At 42.8% G+C, this 9,166-nt stretch overlaps 1 protein-coding gene across 2 annotated transcripts; it reads right to left on the bottom strand.

Moving 5' to 3' along the window:
* Nucleotides 1–1,308: 1,308 nt before the first annotated feature.
* On the bottom strand, nt 1,309–8,954 carry LOC139450339 (multiple epidermal growth factor-like domains protein 10). 2 transcript variants are annotated; one of them, XM_071232019.1, is made up of 5 exons: nt 8,787–8,954; nt 3,745–4,434; nt 3,126–3,171; nt 2,135–2,245; nt 1,309–1,791 (listed from the first exon to the last, which is right to left on the bottom strand). In XM_071232019.1, the coding sequence occupies exons 1-5, from the start codon at nt 8,842–8,844 to the stop codon at nt 1,701–1,703; spliced, it is 996 nt and encodes a 331-aa protein (XP_071088120.1). In that variant the 5' UTR covers nt 8,845–8,954; the 3' UTR covers nt 1,309–1,700. The 2 variants fall into 2 exon arrangements, with proteins under 2 accessions (XP_071088120.1, XP_071088119.1); XM_071232018.1 differs by lacking the exon at nt 8,787–8,954 and adding an exon at nt 7,192–7,355.
* Nucleotides 8,955–9,166: the final 212 nt, after the last annotated feature.

The raw sequence follows: 9,166 nt of genomic DNA, 5'->3' as shown, positions 1-9,166 counted from the left end.
GAGTTGTTATAAATATCTGGGAACTCTCTTCACAACGAAACTTTCATGGAGTAAAACACAGATATGTCTAGCCGCTCAGGCCACTAAAGCTTTATTCTCACTTCAACAATTTCAACAAAAGTTTGGATATATTCCTGTTGGAGAAGTTTTAAATCTTTTTGATTCAATGGTAACTCCCATTTTATGCTATGGATCTGAAGTATGGGGAATTAACTATTGAGCATGTTCATCACAGATTTTGAAAAAAAGATATTTGAAACTTAATAAATATAGTAATAACAACATGGCTCTAGGAGAGTGTGGGAGAGTGCCGCCGCTTCAATATCATTATATGTCCAGAGCAGTGAGTTACTGGTGCAGAGTGATCCATATGGAGCCTCAAAGATTACCATATCAGTCCTATTGTATGCTCAAGTCACTTGATGACTCTGGTAAAACCACATGGGCATCACACATCAGGAATATCCTGTTTCAACATGGATTTGGTATTATTTGGATAAATCAGGAATGCTGTGATAGCAAATTACTGATGATGAAATTTAAACAGAGGATGTATGACTGTCTTTCTCAAAACTGGCATCTCTCCATAGAGCTCTCATCTAAATGCAAATAGTACTCACAGTACAAATCTCTCCTTAATGTAGAAAAATACTTATTATCATGTGAAATATCTGCTTATTATAAAAGATGACTTGCAGTTGAAACTGGAAGACATTCTAAAATCCCATATGAAGAACGTGTGTGCGTGTATTGCCACTCCAAAGGTTTAACTCTAATTGAGGATGAGTATCATGTATTGTCAATCTGTGACAGATACCGAGCTGCAAGAAGAGAATGCTTTGCTGAAAGTGAAATCAACTTTACCACATTTCAACAGTTTTAAACCTTATGTCAACAAACTCCACAAGAACTTTCAAACACATTGGACTATTCCTTTCTAAAGTTATGAATAACTCATCACTGTTCTAACGTATTCTAAAACTATTTGTCTTAACATATCGCCATAGTATATAAGCATGTATGATCTACATTATGTCAATATGTATTGTGGGCTGGAGGCCTGATTACTGAATAAATCTGTCTGTCTGTCTGAATGATACATCTTTTGGTTTCTAAAAATGGCGACACTGCGACAATGTCCCTTCTTGGAGTCCACACACACACACGCACGCACGAACGCAAACACGCAAACAGGCAAACGCACACACACATAAACACACGCACACACACACACACGCACGCACGCACGCACGCACGCACACACACACACGCACACAGACACGCACGCCCGCACACACACACACACACACGCACGCACACAGACGATAGCGGGATGGCTTCCTTTTCATTAAGTATATTGGATGTCAACGTATTTTCTATAATTAGCTCACTTCAGGGCACATTCTCCAGGTATTTTGCCATATTCAACAGGCACACTGACATCAGGTTAAAACAATTAGATACAGTCTATGAAACCCCAATGTTTAAAGATCCTCCATGTCATGGATACGTCGAAACATTCCATGCCACCCTTGACAGTTCGGATAGAAGTTATGGTTGTTTGATGTTTCGGATCCTAGATATAGAAGCTGTGGATGGTTGAAGTTTCGGATCCAAGCTAAAGACGTTGACATCTTGAAAGTTTCGGGTCTTAGGAGCATGCTTAATTCCAACAGATGATCTTGATTTCGAATTTCATTTCAATGCTTCAGTTTAACTTCCCTTGAGACCGCACCCAAATACACCGGACTTCTAAGCTCCATATACGCTATTTTGTAATGCTGTTTCTTTCTACAAGAAAATGGAAATATTAAACTGTATCTCAAAGTAAAACATTTTACATACGACTTTATTTTTGAAGGCGCACATCTCATGCATATATATTCTCATACTCTTACAAGCAAATTGAAGTGGGGAATTCTCATAGATAAAGCGTACTACGATTCTAAGATTCGATTCCCAAGATGTACAAAATGTTATAGTTTGGACATTTCCAAACGTGGGGTGGGTTGTACCATATTCCTGTCATGTGGGGGATATATGTGTGGTTTTGCATACCACGTCGTAACCACTAGATTACGCTAAACACTTAACATCACTTCTAAACATTTGTGGAGTGTTGGGAATTACCTACCTTTTCAGGTTAACCATTCGGTAGTGTGTGTGAATGCAGCGTGCAGTGATCAATCCTATGATGATGATGGTAATCGCAGCAATCCCAGCGCCAACGATGCGTAGATTGCGTCTAAATTAGAAAATCGGTTTTCGTTCTGTAGAAGTGAACTTTATAATGTAGGAGATACATTGACATTTCATAGATTTATTGGATGGTAGGGTAGCCTTATGGTCAAAGCGTTCGCTCGTCATGTCGAAGGCCGGGGTTCGATTCCCCATATGAGTACCTCCGATGTCATATTACTGGAATATTGCTGTTAGTGGCGTAAAACCATTCTCACTCATGATCACTCACTCACTCACTCACTCACTCACTCACTCACCCACCCAGCACAGCCCAGCCACCAACGATAATGTGTACCTCTATAGGTGGCAAATTGCAAAGTCCCCGTTTCTGCAATATTTCTACAGACTATTCTCAATAAAAACCAAAGTTTTGGCAATCAGAGTAAATAATTACAAGAACAAATGATGTTTTTTTCTACACTGTTTGATACATACATATAATTACATATCACTTAATAGACTAGAATTACTCTGGTTAGGTTTAGACAAGGTTTAACAGAAATATAAGGTAAGAAATATACGCTTCATAAGACTCAATACAAAATCATTTAAGACTGTCTTTTCTGTACGTAACAAAGAGAAGATGAACTTCATATTCTATTTAAGTGTGAATTCTTTAATGACTAGGAAAAGAATACATCTCTGCTAACTACTTGCACACAGTTTGGGGAGACTGTTGTCATCAGATAGTTTACTTGTTCAATTTAAACTTTACAGGTACATATTTTAGTGTCTACTATTGATAACATAATGCTGACCTCAAATTGACACATATTGGTATACATTGTATATATATATTAATTATTGTCATGTACGCAATAAGGTATTTTGATCTGTATCATCTCAAAATAAGAAACGTCGGATCCATCAATAAGCATTCTTACTTGTGTTTGTCATCTTCATCACCGCCTGCTGTGCTCACATCATCACCTGAAGAGCAACGTATGAGTGAGTGAGTGAGTGAGTCTGATGTTACCCCACAATATTTCAGCTTGATGCTGGAGGATTCGAACCCGCGATGTAAGGTTTATGACACGCATAAAGGACGCACAGCGAATTGTGGGCCATCCGCCTACTGACTCAGAGTCCTACCAGTCCTTGTTTTATGCCTTTATTACCGAGGGCAAGGCAGGGTAACAACAGGTATCAACTTGTAACTTCATTTTATATGGCGTGGCCGGGGATCGAACCACAGACCTTCAGCCCTCCTGGCAGAGAGGCTATCCTCTGGACCACGTAGACTGTCACCTCTATGTACACTCATCTAAACTGATCATAATATGGTCAGTTCCCGCTACTGTTTTGTAAGGAAAGAGCTCAACATTAAATGACTGAATAATAATAATAATAATAATAATGTCAATAATAATGTGCAAGTAGGTAGTACCTTCTACTGAATAATAATAATAATAATAATAATAGCAGTAACAACAAGAATAACAACAACAGTAACAACAATAAAATTAATAACAATAACAATAGCTATTAAAAAAAACTACTCACATCCGTCCCTGCACGTTCCGTTACTGCAGCAGAAACCATTCAAGCATAGAACAGAGCAGCTCTCATTGCAGTTAGATCCTCCCTGCCCATTATCGTCATTAGGGTAGCACAGCCCGCGCCTGCAGGAGGGACTGCAGCCAGTCAGCCTGTCACACCCAGAGCTGAGCCCGGGGGGACACTTCCTGTCACAGAGCTGTCCATAGAACCCAGAGATGCAGCCATGTTTACATACTCCATCGTTGTGACAGACACCGCGGACACATTTGCTAGTACACGTCTCGTTGCAGTAGAGTCCTTTCCAGCCAGCCTTACAACCCAGATAGCAATGGCCATTTTGTTTGCGACACATGGAATGTTTGCACATTGATGGACATCTTTTATTACAAAGGGTTCCGAAATGTCTCCTCGAACATGTTTTAATGCAGGCCCCTGTGTGTCTGTCGCAGTGTGCATCTCCTTTGTTGATTGCAGGACACGGGGGGCACCGTCGGTGACACTCTGCGCCATAGTGGCCAGAGCGACATCGGTAACATCTTCCCGTCTGTCTGTCACACCCGGCACTGTCACAATGGCGACACCTTTGAGAACAACGGTTTCCATAGCAACCGTGTTTGCATGTTTGGCATGTCAAACCTCCAGCTGAAATCTTGCATCCACCATCACAGTGCTTCTTGTCCGCTGATGTGGATTCTGTGGACAAAATGTAGACGTTATAATACGTGATGCATAGACCATTTGTATGAAGTTGGTCTACAGTATCAACTTGAAATTTAACAAGTTGGGGTCATTGAGGCTGAAGGGATCGTTGGTACAGATTTGTACTTCAGTTACGTTTTTTTATAGATAAATGTACCTTAGCCAAAACTAGAATAAAGGACAGTAACCTAGGATGAGCCCATTCCGCATTGCGCAGTGCGCGTAACCAGTTTCTTGACTCTGAAGTCTGAACATGGAAGATGTTCTTCAGTTTCTGGATCGGAACTGTCATACTGTTGCATTCCAGCGAGATATATGAAAAAAAACGAGCCTACACAGTGACGTACGTTCAGTACTCCAATATTCTATGCACAGCATTACCCAGCATTCACCCTTCCTTCTCATGAGTTATCTCCCTTTATGTCTGGAGTGAGTGAGTTGGTTTAACGCCGCTTTTTAACAGTATTCAAGTTATATCGCGGCGTATATATCTGTAGTTTCCCGTACCCGTAGTGACCCATTCAGCGTTATTGAGCATCGAGCTTTGACTATCCTGTGTTTTTTCAGCACCCTTCCTTCTCATGAGTTATCTCCCTTTATGTCTGGAGTGAGTTGGTTTAACGCCGCTTTAAACAGTATTCAAGTTATATCGCGGCGTGTCAGCTTTATGTGGGAGGAAATCCCGAAGTGATGTAGGTCTCAGACGTTTACCATTTCGGGGAATATCATGAGAGCACGAGTATGGTGCTGACAAACCTAGAAACACAATCGGGCGAACCGGGATTCGAGTCAACAATCATAGGTTTCTGGCGCCCCCAAGGGACGCAACTCTGCAAAGCGGTTCGCGGCGCCTTTGAAGACTGGGCCACCCGTTCCCCTTATGTCTGGAGAGTGAATGTTTTATCGTTTTACTGAATATGCTTTTGTCCGTGAAATTTCTTGGAACTCATTATTGACAACTGGTGCTGTGAACGAAAGAACGAACGAACAACGAGCAAAAGCATGGACGAACAACGAACGAACGAACGAACGAACGGTGTATTAAACGGTTGAAAGCAACAAATTGCAAACGGATCGAGACAAGTTCTCAAATGAAGAGCTGTTGTGACTGACCTACTACGACAAAGAATTACCACTGGGAAAGAAGCTGGGAATTGATTATAATATTCACAACTCACAATGTAACATCAGACGTTTTGGCATTTTTCCTGAACGTTTGTTCTTTATTCATAACCACCAGAATCTCAGTACTCGGTAGAACGTGCTTACCCTTTTCGCAAACACCTGGTGTCAACGCCGATTTTCTTTGATCCATTCACTTCATAATTTTCACCGCTATTTTGCCTTCTACGAAATGTGTTTTGTCGGATAATCGAGACTCGATATTCTCTGACATTGACGTTAGATATAATGATATTTGAATAAATCACTCGATAATTGGGCATAATACGGGCATGGACTGGAATGTACAGGCATGGACTGGAATGTACGGGCATGGACTGGAATGTTCGGGCATGGACTGGAATGTACGGGCATGGACTGGAATGTACGGGCATGGACTGGAATGTTCGGGCATGGACTGGAATGTACGGGCATGGACTGGAATGTACGGGCATGGACAGGAATGTGCGGGCATGGACTTGAATGTACGGGCATGGCCTGGAAAGTACGGGCATGGCCTGGAATGTACTGGCATGGACTGGAATGTACTAGCATGGACTAGAATGTACGGGCATGGACTGGAATGTACGGGCATGGACTGGAATGTACGGGCATGGCCTTGAAAGTACGGGCATGACCTGGCATGTACGGGCATGGACTGGAATGTACGGGCATGGACTGGAATGTACGGGCATGGACTGAAATGTACGGGCATGGACTGGAATGTACGAACATGGACTGGAATGTACGGACATGGACTTGAATGTACGGGCATGGACTGGAATGTACTGTCATGGACTGGAATGTACGGGCATGAACTGGAATGTACGGGCATGGACTAGAATGTACGTGCATGGACTGGAATGTATGGGCATAGACTAGAATGTACGGGCATGGACTGGAATGTAATGGCATGGACTAGAATGTACGGGCATGGACTGGAATGTGCAGACATGGACTAGAATGTGTGGGCATGGACTGGAATGTACGGGCATGGACTGGAATGTACGGGTATGGACTGGAATGTGCGGGCATGGACTGGAATGTGCGGGCATGGACTGGAATGTACGGGCATGGACTGGAATGTACGAGAACGGACTGGAATGTGCGGGCATGGACTGGAATGTGCGGGCATGGACTAGAATGTACGGGCATGGACTGGAATGTACGGGCATGGACTGGAATGTACTGGCATGGACTAGAATGTACGGGCATGGCCTGGAATGTGCGGGCGTGGACTAGAATGTGAGGGCATGGACTGGAATGTACGGGCATGGACTGGAATGTACGGGAACGGACTGGAATGTACGGGCATTGACTGGAATGTGCGGGCATGGACTAGAATGTCTCATGAGCACAATGTTAAAAAAACATTTTTTGTGTCCTCCGCCGTGATATTGCTGGACTATTGATAAAAGCGGCGTATGGTTAAAGCGTTCGATCGTCAAGTCGAAGACCAGGGTTCGATTCCTCTCAAGGGCACAATGTTTAAAACCCATTTCTTGTGTCCCCCGCCGTGATATTTTTGGAATATTGCTAAAAGCGGCGTAACAGTATACTCACTCAACCAATCTGATCATGGGATCTTACCTATCATCAGCACAAGCAGGACCACAGCCAAGGATGCATCATGAAGGTGGTGAAACACCTTCATAGGTAACAATCTTTGCGGCTTCAGTCGGACAGGCGACATGTTCAACCACAACCTCAACAGACAGGTGTCACCCGTTCAGCGTATCGTCAATCTAGCTGTCTCTCGCACAAGCAAAACCCGGTGTGTATGACTTTGTGCGTACACAACCTGCTTTGTATACAAACCGCTAAAGGAAAGTAATGTTGTGACTCGGGTGCCTTTGTTAAATATCAATGATTAAAAGGTGAATATTGCTTTTCTGCGCGTATAACTATTTGGCTCCCTGCCAAACGCATTTTCTATTGTGCGTCTCGAAACTTTTCAAATGCCTAACAGTTTCCTCAATAAAGTCACGTGATTTAATGACGTAGACAACTTTCCTGCCGGAAGCCTAAACCCCTTACGGAGAAACAAAAAATGACGCAATGTTCGAAATGTGATATACATTGAGTTAAGGGTATTGTTTGTAGAAATGTTTCAGTTTAGAACTCAGGACTTTTTTGTGTGGAGTAAGATTTTATATCATACTCGTCAACGGACTGGACTGAGAAAAACGTCCCCAGTGATTACACAACTGATTTGTGTTGTCGGTGGAGATCCCACTGACTCACCTGAGGGTTTTAATGACTAGAAGTCTGAAGTGTTGGATACTTCCTGGTCGGGCTTGACACATTTGACACATCTGTCTGTGTGATTTACAAGAATAGTTTTATGGTGTCCCCCGCCGTGATATTGCTGGAATATTTCTAAACGCGGCGTCAAACAAAACTCACTCACTACAGGAAGAGTTGTGCTGTTGTTGCATATGTATATGTTAGACCCAACCTGTGCAACTGTGCAACCAGTTTCACACGGGCTGCTGCACTACAGCGGGTCCTACACACACGCACACACACACACATATGTCAGGGTTGGCGAGATGACTCCTAGATGGCTGGGACGGTCAAGGGATCGAATAGCCGACCTTCCGCTCTCAAGCAGACGCTCTATCCACTACACAACGGAAGCGGTAGTTAATGTTGTTAATCTCAAGATTGTGATATCACAATCTGTTATGTTTGGTATGTTTATACTCGATTAATATCATTCGTATGACATAGCTGTGTTCGGAATATATTATCGTCGGTGAAATGGTCACTACTCAGTCAAGCGCACGTAAAATATATTTCATGGCTTGGCAAAATATTTCGTAAACATGTCAAAAAAGTCTCGTTTGTTTTGGCAGCGAATTACCGAACTGTGAATGAAACTTCCTTTTCAGGTGGCCTTAACTTTAATCAACTTAATTTGATTACAGAACAATTTCACGAAAATCTTTTATCTTCAACGCGAATCCGTGTCTAACGAAGAAAAACAGGTGTGGTCTTCCGCTACAGCAATATAAGGAAATCCCGCGGGATAGATAATGAAATATTTACTAACGTCGCGACACAGTCACACACACACCTTGCGCCCCCCCCCCCCCCCCCCCCCCCCCTCCCCATAGGGAATATTGTCAAAAGCGGCGTAAAACCAAACTCACTCACTCAGACACTCCTAAACCAAGTCTTACCTATCATGAACACAAACAGGATCACTGCCAAGGATTGAACTTGAACTCGGTACATCATCGTCAGTCAGAAAACTTTTGTCCGCTTCAGTTAGTGAGGCTATGTTCAGTCACTGTACTTGATCAACAGGGAGTTAATAGTTCAAGTACTGTCAGTACAATTGGCCCTCTGACAAGGAAAACCCGGTGATCACACCTCTTAATTTGTTTTATCTTTCCCTGTTGCTAAACTACGTGGGCTTGTGTTGCGTCAGGCTTCACGGCTTGTGTTAAATGATCAGTAGATTGTAGGCGGTTATTTCCAGTATGACGCAATCCGTTGTCCCAAAATTCCAACTTCCTTATGTGTTGTTAACAACCTTCCTGCATGATACGGTGAATAC

Source organism: Haliotis cracherodii, unplaced genomic scaffold (assembly GCF_022045235.1).
Source record: "Haliotis cracherodii isolate W230 unplaced genomic scaffold, xgHalCrac1.p SCAF_8, whole genome shotgun sequence".
Classification (NCBI taxonomy): domain Eukaryota; kingdom Metazoa; phylum Mollusca; class Gastropoda; order Lepetellida; family Haliotidae; genus Haliotis; species Haliotis cracherodii.
Note: the sequence above shows the minus strand (reverse complement) of the source record. Positions and strands in the feature narration are given on the sequence as shown.

Bases quoted from the DNA above. Each gene is read 5' to 3' on its own strand.
- LOC139450339 (XM_071232018.1), bottom strand. From the start codon at position 7,294: ATGTCGCCTGTCCGACTGAAGCCGCAAAGATTGTTACCTATGAAGGTG. The intron at 3,172-3,744 runs GTGAGTAGTTTT...GTTGCTCTTCAG, and splicing joins CGGAACGTGCAGGGACGGAT to GTGATGATGTGAGCACAGCA. The intron at 2,246-3,125 runs GTAAGAATGCTT...TTTCTAATTTAG, and splicing joins GATGAAGATGACAAACACAA to ACGCAATCTACGCATCGTTG.